The sequence below is a fragment of the Lathyrus oleraceus genome, chromosome 1 (genome assembly GCF_024323335.1).
Source record: "Lathyrus oleraceus cultivar Zhongwan6 chromosome 1, CAAS_Psat_ZW6_1.0, whole genome shotgun sequence".
Taxonomy (NCBI): Eukaryota; Viridiplantae; Streptophyta; class Magnoliopsida; order Fabales; family Fabaceae; genus Lathyrus; species Lathyrus oleraceus.
This window is the reverse complement of record NC_066579.1, coordinates 289,089,407-289,103,618: the sequence shown is the minus strand read 5'-3', so window position 1 is coordinate 289,103,618 and position 14,212 is coordinate 289,089,407. Positions and strand designations below refer to the sequence as shown.

The 14,212-nt window shown below is 36.1% G+C and overlaps 2 protein-coding genes across 2 annotated transcripts; both read left to right on the top strand.

Moving 5' to 3' along the window:
• Positions 1–1,067: 1,067 nt before the first annotated feature.
• LOC127130922 (ATP-dependent Clp protease ATP-binding subunit CLPT1, chloroplastic) lies at positions 1,068–4,227 on the top strand. The gene is made up of 6 exons (XM_051059879.1): positions 1,068–1,388; positions 1,469–1,510; positions 2,296–2,405; positions 2,821–3,000; positions 3,102–3,232; positions 3,945–4,227. The coding sequence occupies exons 1-6, from the start codon at positions 1,144–1,146 to the stop codon at positions 3,984–3,986; spliced, it is 750 nt and encodes a 249-aa protein (XP_050915836.1). The 5' UTR covers positions 1,068–1,143; the 3' UTR covers positions 3,987–4,227.
• Positions 4,228–11,179: 6,952 nt separating this feature from the next.
• LOC127103672 (uncharacterized) lies at positions 11,180–11,767 on the top strand. Its single transcript, XM_051040917.1, has one exon. It carries the CDS (start codon positions 11,180–11,182, stop codon positions 11,765–11,767), a length of 588 nt encoding a protein of 195 aa, XP_050896874.1.
• Positions 11,768–14,212: the final 2,445 nt, after the last annotated feature.

Genomic DNA, 14,212 nt, shown 5'->3' with positions numbered 1-14,212 from the left:
CAACGCCATCGTTTGTGTTTGAGCCAAGGTATTTGATTGATCCACGCCAACGAGCTTCGTCATCAAACACCCAACAACAAATCCCCGCCCAAGAACAATGTCAACCCACCCAAACCCAACGACCAACCTCACACAATCACCCTACCATATACACCAAACCACCAAACACCCAACCTCGCAACCAATTCATGCCACCCACCCAAACTCAAAATCAGAAATCAAACCCTAACCACCAACAACTATACGCAACCACCACAATAGTCTATAGTCTAGATAATTCATACGATTCAGCGTCATGCCATCGTAACCCCCACCAATAAACACCCAAACATCCAATCGCCGCAACACCTAACCATTGTTTGACTTTAGTACACCACAAGAACCATTGCTTCATTTCCAAAACGATTCAATGTCTCAATTAGGGCAACCATATCGTCAACAATCTACCCAACTACAATGATCCAACTATGACAACATGGGCACCGAACTTAATTACGGAAGCGCTGTTGGCGACCCCAGCTATTGGAGAGAAATGATGACAAATTTATCAAATATCGTTGAACCTTCCACTCAAACTTCACACCAGTCATCATTACATCATGTCAGCACTCAAAGACCCCTAACACCTCAGGAAAATCGTGGGAGACCTCAAAGACAGACTAACGCACCTGAATGTGGAACATGAGGGTGTTTCAATCGGACGGGTCATTGATTTTCTTGTCAATTGTTATGTATTTTAACTTTATATTATAGTATTATTTTTCATTTAAGTATTTTTCATTGGCGCACACATTGATGTATGCATGCGCCAATGCATGTGGGTTCAAGCCATGCATGCGTCCATCCATATGACGTCTATGCTCATTTGCAATGCATGCATGCGCTAATAGTTAGAGCACCTCCTCTGATTGACAATTAGATGCGTCAATTCAACTGACACATAAGTAATGAAATGTAGTTATTTTCGTAATTAATTTGAAAATTTTGAAAAATAGATTATTTTAGAATTTAAATTAAAAAAAAGAAGTTATTTTAATTAATTTTTTTCCAATTGTCTTTTTCAATTGAACTAAACTAGAAAAGATGAGAGTGTTGTGCACATAACAAATTCATCCAAACCCACCCAACAGTTCTCTCTCTCCAATGGCTTCCATTCCAACTTTCTCTTCTTCTTCTCTTCTACTCAAATCCAACACCAACACACTCTTTCCCCATTCAAACTTATCACATTCACACCTCAACAACAACCAATCATGCACTCTCTCTTTCACTTCTCTCTTTCCAACAAAGCTCGTCCTTCAACGACCCATTTCCTCAACTCGTTCAATTTCCATCACCAACTGCCGTGCTTCCTCGGCAACGGTGCCGTTTAGTCCCCCCACCGACCCGTAAGTTCTTGGGTTTGTTGAATTTTCTTCTGGGTCGGTTCTAATTGATTAAAGTTTCTACCTTTGTGTTTGTTTTGCAGGAATCCACAATCCGGTGAACCGAAGAAAACCCCAAATCCAAAGTGAGTTTTTTTTTGTTTGTTCATATTGCTCATAACTCAATCATGTATGAAACTTCAATTTGGTCCCTACTATTTGTTATTTGTTAAACTATTGTCAATTCCTTCGTTAGTTATCTTCTTACGGTAGAAGAGAGATATAGAGAGGGATAGTTCAGAGATTAACTCGATTGACCTAGGATGGTTTCAAAACTATTTATTAAGTTTCTATAGTTTTGGGATTAAATAGGAGAGATAGTGATAGCTTAGGATAATGGTTTGAGGCTTACTCTTCAATAGTTCATGTAATCTATGAAGCACAGCCACTACATGTCGCGGTGTCCGACACGGACAGAAAAGTTAGTTAAGTGTTGGAAAAGTTAGACAAGTATCCCAAAAAAATAGCTTTTTTATTTGATTCAAAACTCTTTGAATCAGTGTCCAACACTCTTAGGGTTTTAAAAAACGGTCTGAGACTGCGAAAACGACCGCGACAAAACGGTATTGGCAGATGTCAATTCAGATATCAATATTACCATTTTATATGTTAAAGAGGAAATTGTGGTTAATTCACACCGCGACGACTGCAATTAATGTCGCGACACCTGTATCGACCGAAATCACAAAAGCCTTAACGCGACCGCGACCGTTTTTTAAAACCTTGTGGTGTCATGTCCTATAATTTTTTACATTATCAGTGTTATAGTGTTAGAGTGTCAGTGTCCATGGGAGGGTCTGTGGTTCATAGCGTGTAATTGGGTTGCTTGGTTATATTGATGAGTTTTTCCCTTCAATTTGTTTTGTTTAAGGTGGTCTGCGAGGGCTATAAAATCATATGCAATGGCAGAGTTGGAAACAAGGAAGCTGAAGTATCCTAAAGTAGGGACTGAGACTCTTCTCATGGGGATTTTGGTTGAAGGTTTGTTGCAATGCCCAATTATTGGTTTCTTTTCACTTTTCAATAATAATAGCAAAATGTATTTCTTGTTTGGCATGAAATAAGCTATAAAGCAAAGACATCGACACACAGACACTGATCCGTAGGCATTGGTAATAATTTGGAAAAAATAGATGTGGTAATAATTTGGAAAAAATAGATGTGATTGAATGTAACTACTTGTGTGAATGATGGTGGCGCCATGGCATTTTATGGCAGATATGGCGGTGCCATATGGCGGATTTTTGGCTTTCCGCCAGGGTCCACCATCCGCCATCAATGACACCGGTCTTAATTAGTTTGAGTCAGGAGTTTAATAAATCTGTTCTCTTGTTTCTCGTTGGATACCTTATATATATGCTGTTGAGCATTTGATTAATTTTTGTTGTTCTTTCAGGAACAAGTAAAGCTGCAAAATTCTTAAGAGCTAACGGAATTACGTATTTGAAAGTACGCAAACAAACATTAGAGCTACTTGGGAAATCTGACTTTCACTTCTCCAGCCCAATAATTCCTTCTTTAACCAAACCACTTCAGAAAGCCCTCGATTGGGCAATTAACGAGAAATTGAAGTCAGGTATGCATCGTATACGTGATGATAAAACTAGTTGAAACTATCCTTCAATTTTTGATGTTTTCTGTTTTCCTTTTCTAAAGTTCTTATGATATAAAATGTAGGTGAAGAAGGAGAAACAAACGTGACTCATTTACTTATTGGAATTTGGTCACAAGAAGAATCGGCAGGTCGAAAGGTCTTGTCTGCGTTGGGTTTCAACGATGAAAAGGCCGAAGAAATTGCTAAAACAGCAGTAAGTTTCAAAATCTATTACAATAATACGGTATTTTAAAGAATCATATGGAGATCTAACCTGGAGACCTCTGGCTCATGGTTCAATCGGTTCAACATTGGTTCAATCGGTTCAATGATAACCATCGTTGAACCAAATAACAAATAAATAAATGAATAGAAAAGTTAAGAAAAATAATGCAAAAATGAAAACAAGTTGAACCATTGGTGGTTCAAACCAGTTAAACCAAACCGCATGATAACTGGAACCAAACCAACTAGTGAACTGTCTGGTTCAATGTAGTCAAGCACAAGATCTTAAGTAGGATTTGTTGGCTTGTGAAAGATCGTAAAACTCGGATAATTAGCTCTCTCATATAATGAATCAAAGAAAGATCGTAAAAGTCGGACAATATATATATATATATATATATATATATATATATATATATAATATATTATATATATATATATATATATATATATATATATATATATATGACAAAAAGCTCAATCCTGACTATGGCGGCAGCGAAAACGATCTTTCTTTGATTGTAGCACTCTCAGGCATCACGGAAGATCTTGCAATTTTACGATCTTGAGTATGCCGGCCACGAAAATGATAACATTCGATCTTGACTACATTTTGAACTGACCTGTTTTGTCAGACTTTTGAATGAAGCATTATTATAATATTTTTGTTGACAATACAATATGGTTTGTGTTTCTTGTAGGCTAGTGGAGATATTGATTGGAATTTCAAGAAGCAAGCTTAGGAATTTTCTTGGCAAAAAGGGTTGATTGATTGATTGATCCCTGTTGAATTCTGGTGTTACAAGTTCCTCTAGAGAAAATTGACTATACATTCCCTCAACCAGTGGCTAGTACATTAATGTCCTTTAGACTTCCATGTCAAATACTGTTGTATGTACAATGATTAGAGATTATAAATTTCTCATTCTTTTTTTATACAAATATTTTGAAACTCAGTTTTAAACTAGTTGTGTGATTGTGGAATTGCAGTCTCTTCTCTCCTTTGCATCAACCTTTTTTGTTACCATGAGTTTTTATGATAAAAGAAACAAGTGTAATATAAATTATTTGAAGTTATGATAAACACTTAAATATGTAATTACATAATTTGATAAAATTCATTCACTACATAATTTGTAACCATAATGTATTACAAACATATTTTTCAACATGACTTTTAATGTAAAAAATAAATATTTTTTCAACCTACTCGCTTATATTTGTTAAAATTCCATTATTATTTTAATGGATGGTTAAATATATTTGATTTTTTTTAAAATAATTAGTTTTTTCAAAAAAAATCGAAAATAACAAATAATTCAAAATAAATAAATCAAAATAACCAGTTTTACAAGAGGATGCGCCAGAAGAATTGGCGCATCCTCCTAAATATGAGGAGGAGGCGCCAATAGCATTGACGCATGCATTGGACTCCTCATGAGGAGGCGTCAATGCTATTGGTGCATGCATTGACCCTCATAAGGAGGCGCCAATACTTCTGACGCCTTAGTGCAATTTGTAGTGTGGAGCATCACATGCAGGCGTCATAGGGATTGACGCCCACACTACAAATTACACTAAGATGACGGGAGCATTGACGCCTCCTCATGAGGGCAAATGCATACACCAATAGCATTGGCGCCTCCTTTTCATGGTTAGAGGATGCGCCAATTCATCTGACGCATCCTCTTGTAAAACTGGTTATTTTGGTATTTTTTTGAATTGTTGATTATTTTTTAATTTTAAAAAAAGAATGATTATTTTAAAAAAAAAATCAATATATTCACTTGTATCTATAATATAAGAAAATTAGATGACGTAGAAAATTTATTTTTGTCATTTTTTCTAATTATGCTATCTCATCCAAAAGAGAGTAATTTTGTTCCAAAATTTATTTTTTGCAACCAAACTAACACGGTTAACCAATTTGGTTGGTAATGTTTCTACTATACGCCCTTTTAATTGGGTTTTTCTCATATTGGCTAAAATCTAACTATTTCATTTTAATTTTTTCTTCTTTTTCTCTTTTTCCAAGGTCTTTTCACATCATTTGTACTTTGAATTACTCTTTGTGTTCATGTTTCTGATATTGTGTTTGTTTATAGTTGTTTTTGTGTTTGTGCTAATCTTTTTTAGTGTGTTTGTGTTTATATTTATGTTCAACTTTGTGTTTTTATTTTCAAACTATGTTTATATTTGTGTTTATGTTTATGTATGTATATGTTTGTATATAATATAGTGTACGAAAAAGTTTCCGTTTTTACGTTTCAGTTTGTGTTACTCTTTGTGGTCATCTTTATGTTTGTGTTTGTCTTTATGTTTTTGTTTATGTTCCATTTAGTCCTTATATTTCTGTTTGTGTTTGTGACTATGTTTGTGTTTGTAGTGGCGGAATTGAGGGGGGGACGTGGGAAGGCCACGACCACCCCTCAACTTTTTATTTTTTTTAATTTATATATATTAAATTACTAAAACATCCTTATTTTAAATTAAAATTAATTTTTATTTTTTATTTTTCATTCAAAGTTAGGTTAAAATACAGATAAGGTAAAAAGCTCATACCTTTCCTTTCTTTCTCATATGGGTTTGCTACCGACACCGGAATCGGAACAGATTACAGTGATCGGCATCTAACAGGTAAAAAACTTTATTCATTCTTCTTTTATAAAAAGTAACAAATTAAAGTGATTGTTTGATTTGTGTTTTTGAGATTTTTAGGGTTCTTCTTTCTTGATGTGTTAAAATAATCTATATGAGGTTTATTAATCCAATTCATAACACTGTAATTTACAAATATAGTTATACACTGTAATAAGGTTTATTTAATCATCGTTGCTGCTAATTTCTAATAGTGAAGTTACCGGTATTTGAAAACGGATTAAAGTTGATTAATTAAGTTTATTAATTTTTTTCTCTTTTAATTTTTATGTTCTCTAAATTGATTTTTGGATCTGATATGATATTATAGGAAGAGTAAAGATGAATAATAGGATAATTGATTCTTTTTTCAAAAGGAAAACATGTGAAATTGAAAGAGAAGAGAGAGATGAAGAAATTATAATCCCGACATCCGAATCTGAAACAGTTCTTGAGAATCCAACAATTGAAGAGCATCATGGTTTTGAAAATTCTTTGGAACGCGATCCTGGAAAGCGTCCTCCGATTTGGCAATATCCACCAAATCAAGTGGATGCAATACGAAGAGCTTATCTAAAATGGGGTCCATATCAAATTCATTTAGAAAACTATCTTTTGTCCAGTAACGAGGATCATTCGAGAAGGTTTCAACATACTTGGTTTAACATATTTCCATCATGATTAGAATGTTTACCATCTGAAGATGCCACATATTGCTTACCATGTTACCTTTTTAGCAAAAAAACTAAGTGGACGTCCCGGATCACTTGTCTTTATTTCTATGGGTTTTAGAAATTGGAAGAAAGTTAGGAATGGAAAACATTGTTCCTTTCTTAAACACATAGGGAAAGATCCTTGCTCACCACTCAACAATGCAATGAAATTGTCAAGACTTGTTGAATCAAGATGGTCATATTAGAAATGTTATTCAAGTGCAAAGTTCAAGTCAAAGAATGAATAATCGGTTACGACTCAAGACTTCAATTGACACTGTTCGTTGGTTAACACTACAAGCTTGTGCTTTTAGGGGTCACGACGAAAGTAGCAAATCAAGAAATCAAGGTAATTTTCTTAAGTTATTGAAACTTTTAGCATCCTATAATGATGAAGTTGCAAAAGTTGTGTTGGAAAATGCTCCACAAAATTGCAATTATACTTCACATCAAATTCAAAAAGAGCTCTTGCAAATTCTTTCTAGTAGGGTAAAAAAGAGTATTCGTGAGGAAATTGGTGATTCCAAATTTTGCATCGTTGTTGATGAAGCTCGTGATGAGTAAAAAAAGGAACAAATTGCTCTTGTATTAAGATTTGTTGATAAAGTTGGTTTAATACAAGAGAGATTTTTTGATGTGGCACATGTTAAAGACACCACATCCTTAACTCTTAAGGAAGCAATATGTGATATACTTTATCGACATAACCTTGATGTTTCTAACATTCGTGGACAAGGGTATGATGGTGCTAGCAATATGAGAGGAGAATGGAATGGTTTACAAGCCCTCTTTATGAAGGATTGTCCTTATGCATACTATGTTCATTGTTTTGCTCATCGATTGCAACTTGCATTAGTTACATCATCAAGAGAAGTCAAACATATTCATAAATTTTTTGAGAAGCTGATCTTTGTTGTGAATGTTGTTTGTTCTTCTACGAAGTGTCATGATGAGTTACAAGCTGCCCAATTAGAAGAAATTGCTTATTTGTTAGAGATTGATGAGATTGTAACTGGTAAAGGTGCAAATCAAGTTGGTACATTGGAACGAGCTGGAGATACTCGTTGGGGATCACATTACGATTCAATTTCTAGCTTGATAAACATGTATGAAGCAAATTGTTTAGTTTTAAATTTTTTTGCAAAAGATAGAGGGAGTTATGCTACACGTGGGGATGCAGATAGTTGTTACAATTACTTGAAGGCATTTGATTTTATATTTATTTTGCACTTGATGAAAGAAATCATGGGAACAACAGATATGCTTTGTCAAGCCTTACAAAAAAAATCAAGATGTAGTTAATGATATGAACTTGGTTCGTTCAACAAAACATCTTATTCAAGGTTTGAGAGAAAATGGTTGGGATATATTGTTTACTAAAGTGGTATCTTTTTGTGAAAAGCATGGTATTGAGATTCCTGATCTTAATGATGTTCATTCAACAACAAGATTTGATGTAAAATTGATGTAAGATTTCATCACAAATGATCCGTCCTTACCAACAGCAAGGAGCACTTGAAAATCGTATTTGTTGATGCAAATGTAAATTTTAAAGTTCTGCTATAAGTTTTAGAGTGCCTCTGTAAAAATTATGCTAATGTTTATTCTTATTATTATTTTTAAAGTTTTTCAGTTAGTTTATGGTTTAGTTATGTTAATGATAACACACATATACTCTTTTATTTTCAAGGGACCGATATTCATATTGTAATACAAACTACGTTGAAAGCTACGTTCGATACAATTTTATCCATAAACAATACATACATTATTACAAACTTTCTTCCTCAACCAAATGACCTGATGTGCAAAACTACCGAACCGATGTTTCTGATCACATTTACTGGTGGAATATCCAAACATAAAATCCCTGGAAAAAAAGAGATAAATTTTATTTTTTTTTGCTGATATTATATTTAAAAAATAGAAGAAATATTTTTTAATAGGTTATATATATTATGAATAATAGTATTGTATCTTTTATATATATATATATATATATATATATATATATATATATATATATATGCATTGAATTTCATTAATTACAACCAACAGAGGAAGGATGAAGGACTAACAATCGTATTATTACAGTATGCGAAGGTAAAAGAGGAAGGTGGCTTTATAATATGTTTAATATTAATCATTGAACTCATCCCTTTGAATTTTTATATACTCATAAAGGGAAATATCCTCTACTCGTGTCCAATATATACAGTATAATAAATATGATCATAAACAAACATATCTCTTAAATTGTTGAATTTCGAAAAAGGCATCCTTTGCGTCAACTAACATCTTTACTTTATATTCCTGTATTTTTGATCAACTAACCCTGAGTATACCATATTAACATGTTATTATTCTAATATAGCATATCTAAAGACTCCCGAGTTGGAACCTCAAGTCAACTTATGAGTACCCAATCTAATATGTTGTCACAAAACTCTACTAGTTCTCAAATTAGGTTCATGATAAATTTATGTCACAACTTATACCTCTTTATCTTAGTAAACTATCTTTATGGGTCTCTTTGTTTTACAAGTGATATTAATTGCAGTTTATGTCCTTCATACTAAAAGCAACTTTTGTGTTTTAACCTTATATATTTTGCAATTGATATGGTGTGTTACTATTGCTATTATCGATAAGCTGAAAGCATATCACAATGGTTGGTATTATCATGCCTACTAAAAGTGTCCAAGAATTGCCAAAGCAAATTGTCCATCTCATACATGCAATGATGGACATTCAATTGAAACTGAAATTTTTAGGTATTAGTTGTTCTTCAAGTTGTACTGTTAACTCATTGCAGCTTATCTGAAATTAATATGCATGCATTTGTAGGTATAAAATCCACATTGAAGTTGTCCATGATGGTTTTCCTTCTACTTTTGTGTTTTGGGACCGTGAGTGTTCCGAAATGTTAGAAGTTTATGTTGCTCAACTCCGTGATACAATGCTTCAGGTCTAGTCCTATATAATTTTTCATTTCAACTATCATCTCATGACAATTGTTGAATTTATTATAGACTCTCTCATTGAACATAGGATGTTGTTAATTATCCACTAGAATTTTCATTGGTCCTTGATAAAATGTTTGGTAAGAAAATTGCCTTCAAAGTCAAATGACAACCCATGTGGGATAATGCAAGTGTTATGATAATCAACCTGTTACAACAAGAAATTTATAAGGTATGTTGAAGGCGCAATCAATGAAAGTGCCTTATGAATTTAAGGTTTATACCCCACCAAGGGGTGGTTTGAAAGAAATTTGTGCCTAAGATAAGCAAGAGCTGAGAAAACCATAAGTCACCAGGAGATGAAACCGACAGAAGAATCGTGTTTGGTCGAAATCCATTGTGTCAAATACATAGGAGACGGGGTCGATCTAAATACCTGAGCGGGAGAAGTTTGAAATTGAAAATGACTAGCAGTTACAAGGAGAATAAGTGCCAAAATATGGAGTAGTTTATAGATCGTGTATGAAGCAGTTTGTAGATCGTGTGGCACGACGTCTGTTATTTTTAGAAGTTTTTGCCTGTAGGCAGTTTCTTTAGTTTATTATAAATAGGAGATCCCACAAAGGGCTCGGGGTGTTCACTTTGTACCAAAATCACTTGTAAAAAACTTCTCATTCCCAGCGTGAGGAAGCAAGAATTTTTAAGAGTGCTATGTGCGTGAATCACCATATTTATTTCAATGCAACTTCCTTATTTTTCAATTGTTCCCGTTGAACACTTTATTTTAATTTCATTTACTTTTGAGTTATCATTTTACGTTATCGTCTACGCTGTCGACACTAATTCTATTACGATAATAGAATTCACCAAAAGCGTGTTCGTCGTGTACATCTTTTGAAGGTTGTAGTACTGTCGGTCACGAGTCACCCATAGGCTATAGCATCATTATCATTTCGTGTGGAAAAAACATGTGCTTATTCAATACTTTGTCAGAAGCCGTTTCTCACAACGTTAACTGTCTGTCGAATTGAATAAGTCACACTGTCACACTAGCACATGTCTTAGGATCAACTGGTCGATCCTGCAAGTAACCCTTAGTTTTAAGGCCTAGGGAGGACGAGCAGTTGTTTACCAATTTTCACAATAAACAAAATGGCACGCCCAGGGGGACCAGTGCTAGTGTAGTTACGCTATTGCATGAAACTTAGAAGCGGCAAACTATATAGTAGGCCCTAAGAAACTGTGAAAATGTCAAACTCCAATACAGATGAAGTGCCACAAGGGACTTTATCCACTACGAAAACAGTGATCTCACAGGTTGCAACCTTGCCTCCGATGACAAGTGCAACCTCAACGATGTCGACTACGGGTGCGGTTGGAGCATCAATTCCTTTACCTTCATCGGGAGGTTCAGGATCAACGATAACGACGTTCAGACCTTATGTGCCTCGCTTTGGCACCATAGGTCCTCTTTATGGAATGCCGTATTCCTTAATGTCAGGATATCAGTCTACATCAAGTGCATCATTGTTTTCAGACAACGCTCAAAATATAAATCCCCCTTTATAAGGATCAGCGCAAGGGGGCAATGCTCAGAATAGGAGTAACACTCAGAATAGAACCATGCCGCTATCGAACACTTCAATAACGGTGTTGAGGCAGCAAATGGATGATAGTAACCATGAGTTGGTTAATATGTTAACTAATCAAATGGGTACAGTTTTTAATCTTGTGATACAGGAATCTACTGAAACAAATAGGCAGGTGGCGAATCAATTGACGCGCTTGTGTAATTTTCTGGGGGCACCGGCTCGACAGATGGCACAAGTGGTCAGGCAAACCGTTCCTGTTCAAATGGAGATAGGGGCAGCAGAAGATGAGACAGTCCATGAGGGACAAATCCTTAGACCCCAACAAAATCAAGGCGTTGAATCAGGAGTAGCAGGACGTAACCAGATGGTGTTGGTTAACCGACACCAAGATGTTGATCAAATTATCGACCAACATCGACAAGAAGAGTTAGCAGTAGAAAATAATTTGACAACTATTGTCGACATGATTATGGCTAGGAATGGTATGATTGCCACATTGCAAAGGCCATTATATGCTTCCCCATTGGCCGAATTTATTCTCCAAACTGAGGCACCTAGGGGAATGAAAGTGCCTAAGTACACTAAGTTTGGGGGAGAATCTGGTGAGTCGACAATATAACATATTGCCAGATATCTAATAGAGTCAGGAGATTTAGCCCATAATGAGTGTTTGAGAGTAAAAAACTTTCCTTCCTCTCTGACCAAGGCTGCCTTCACATGGTTCACTTCTTTGGCCCCAAGTTCGATTGATTCGTGGGCCAAGTTAGAAAAGAAGTTCCATGAACAGTTTTATGAAGGACACTCCAAAATTAGTTTGGCAGAATTGTCTAGTATTAAGAGAAGGTTTGCTGAGAGTATTGACGATTATCTGAATAGATCCAGATCATTAAAGGCCAGGTGCTTTACGCAAGTACCAGAACATGAACATGTTCAAATGGCTACTGAGGGGTTAGATTATTCCATTAAGAGGAAAATAGACCCAACTTTTGTGAAGAGTATGTCACAATTGGCTGATAGAGTGAGACATCTCGAACGGCTAAGGTTAGAAAAGGTTAGACACAATAAGGCTAAGAAAGAAAAAGTAGCGTTCGTCGACTATGACGCGACAAATCCAATATATGAGGCTGATTATGCCTCATCGACCGAATTAGAAATTGACGTGGCTGAGTTAAAGCCAGGATCTGCTTATGAGTGTCGATCAATACTTCCTGCACAAGGGAAAAATCCTGTCGAAAACAATCCAAAATCCCCTTCGAAAACTTATACATTTGATGTGACAAAGTGTGAGGAAATTTTTTATTTGTTAGTTAAAGATTGTCAAATGGTGGTGCCACTTGGTACTAAAATACCACCATTAGAACAAAGACAGAAAAGAGGATTTTGTAAGTATCATAATTATCTCGGTCATAATACCTCTAATTATTATCTTTTCAGGGATCTGGTTCAGAAAGCGATTCAAGAAGGCACGCTGAAATTTGTTGGCCGCAGAATGAAGATCGACGCTGACCCTCTCCACCAAGAGGAAGCTCTATTCGTGGAGGCAGTCGAGATCAACATGGTCGAGATCACTGAATATGATCAAGCCGACATGCTAGAGAAAACTGGTGAAAGCCCGGATGTCGATATAACAGAAGTCTACCCAAGGGCTGATGAAGATTTGGTAGATTTCCTGTATCACTGTAAGACTAAGGGTTCACAAGTTTGCTTATGCCCGAGGTGTGGTGCTGTCACCAACAAAGTTGCTGCTGAAAATTTCCAGAAACTGCAATTGGGCAAAAGCAAAAGAAGTGGGTTGAACAGAGAGCGCCAGAATGAAAGAGTCCCAAAGAAGGTTGTGGAAAGTGCTCAGGCGAGGCCTAGGAGCTTCGTACCATCGGCAAGTGTTCCTAGAGGCACCTGGATCAAGCCTCAGGGAAAACAAGAAACCCCACAAGGTGTTGCTGCTATAGGAGGTCTAGCAATTAACTACAGGTGTGAGTTCAAGTCTGAGAAAAGGACTCATGTCTCTGAAAATTATTTGGGGAAGAACCTCATGTCGAGAACTCAACGGAGACGCTTTCAGCGGCGCAAGCAGGCCGAAAGAGAGGCTGCTAGAGGAATAGTTGGAAAAGGCATGACTAGTGGGGTGAATGCTGGAAAGAAAGTGGTTGTAAAGGTCGACACGACATCAAAAGAATGGATCAGGGAGTATGTCCGTCGACCAACTGAAAAATATTCTGATGAGGTTACTGATGACTTCAATTCAAAATCTGAAGCAAGTTTGGACATCTTAGTCAACGTGGTGTCAATTTTACCACGAGAACATAATTGTGTGACTGAGGTGGAGGAGTCGATAGATGATGTCAACGCTGAAGAAATGGCTTTACACCAGCCAAGATGCTACTTTGTGTTGAATGATGGTTCTGCTGAGAGCCAAGAAGCAGTTTTTGAAAGGCCCACGATGACTATGAAAAATCATTTGAAACCTTGTTGATTAGAGCCAAAGTGGAAGGTGTGACTATCAACAAAGTGTTGGTAGATTGTGGCGCCACGGTTAACATCATGCCACACCATATTCTGAGGAAGATTGGCAAGTATGATACTTATGTTAGATCCAACAACGTGGTCTTGTATGACTACGGAGGCAAAACGAAAAGCACCATGGGTGTGATCATGGTGAATATCACTGTTGGTTCAATAACTAGACCGACACTGTTTATGGTAATAGATGCCAAGCCAAGTTACAATTTGCTATTCAGCAGAGAATGGCTCCATGGTGTCGGAGCTGTACCATCTTCAGCACATCAAAGATTGGTGATTTGGAGAGAAGATGGAGTGGTCAAAAATATCGAAGCTGACCAAGGGTACTTCATGGCTGACGTGAACAATGTCGGCAAGAAGGAATTCGAGAGAAAGTTGGCCAACTATTCTCCTTGTTTTCCAGCTAGGATGTGTATGCTAATCTGAGTGAAGCTTTTGTTTCTCTAACTTTGCACGAGACTCATGGCTTCATTTGGGATGTGGAACGTTTAGATGATCCAACCTATGCAGGTATCCGGCCGACAGGCTGGGGGGATGTCACTGA

Bases quoted from the DNA above. Each gene is read 5' to 3' on its own strand.
- LOC127130922 (XM_051059879.1), top strand. From the start codon at position 1,144: ATGGCTTCCATTCCAACTTTCTCTTCTTCTTCTCTTCTACTCAAATCC. The intron at 1,511-2,295 runs GTGAGTTTTTTT...GTTTTGTTTAAG, and splicing joins AAGAAAACCCCAAATCCAAA to GTGGTCTGCGAGGGCTATAA. The intron at 2,406-2,820 runs GTTTGTTGCAAT...TTGTTCTTTCAG, and splicing joins CATGGGGATTTTGGTTGAAG to GAACAAGTAAAGCTGCAAAA.
- LOC127103672 (XM_051040917.1), top strand. From the start codon at position 11,180: ATGCCGCTATCGAACACTTCAATAACGGTGTTGAGGCAGCAAATGGAT.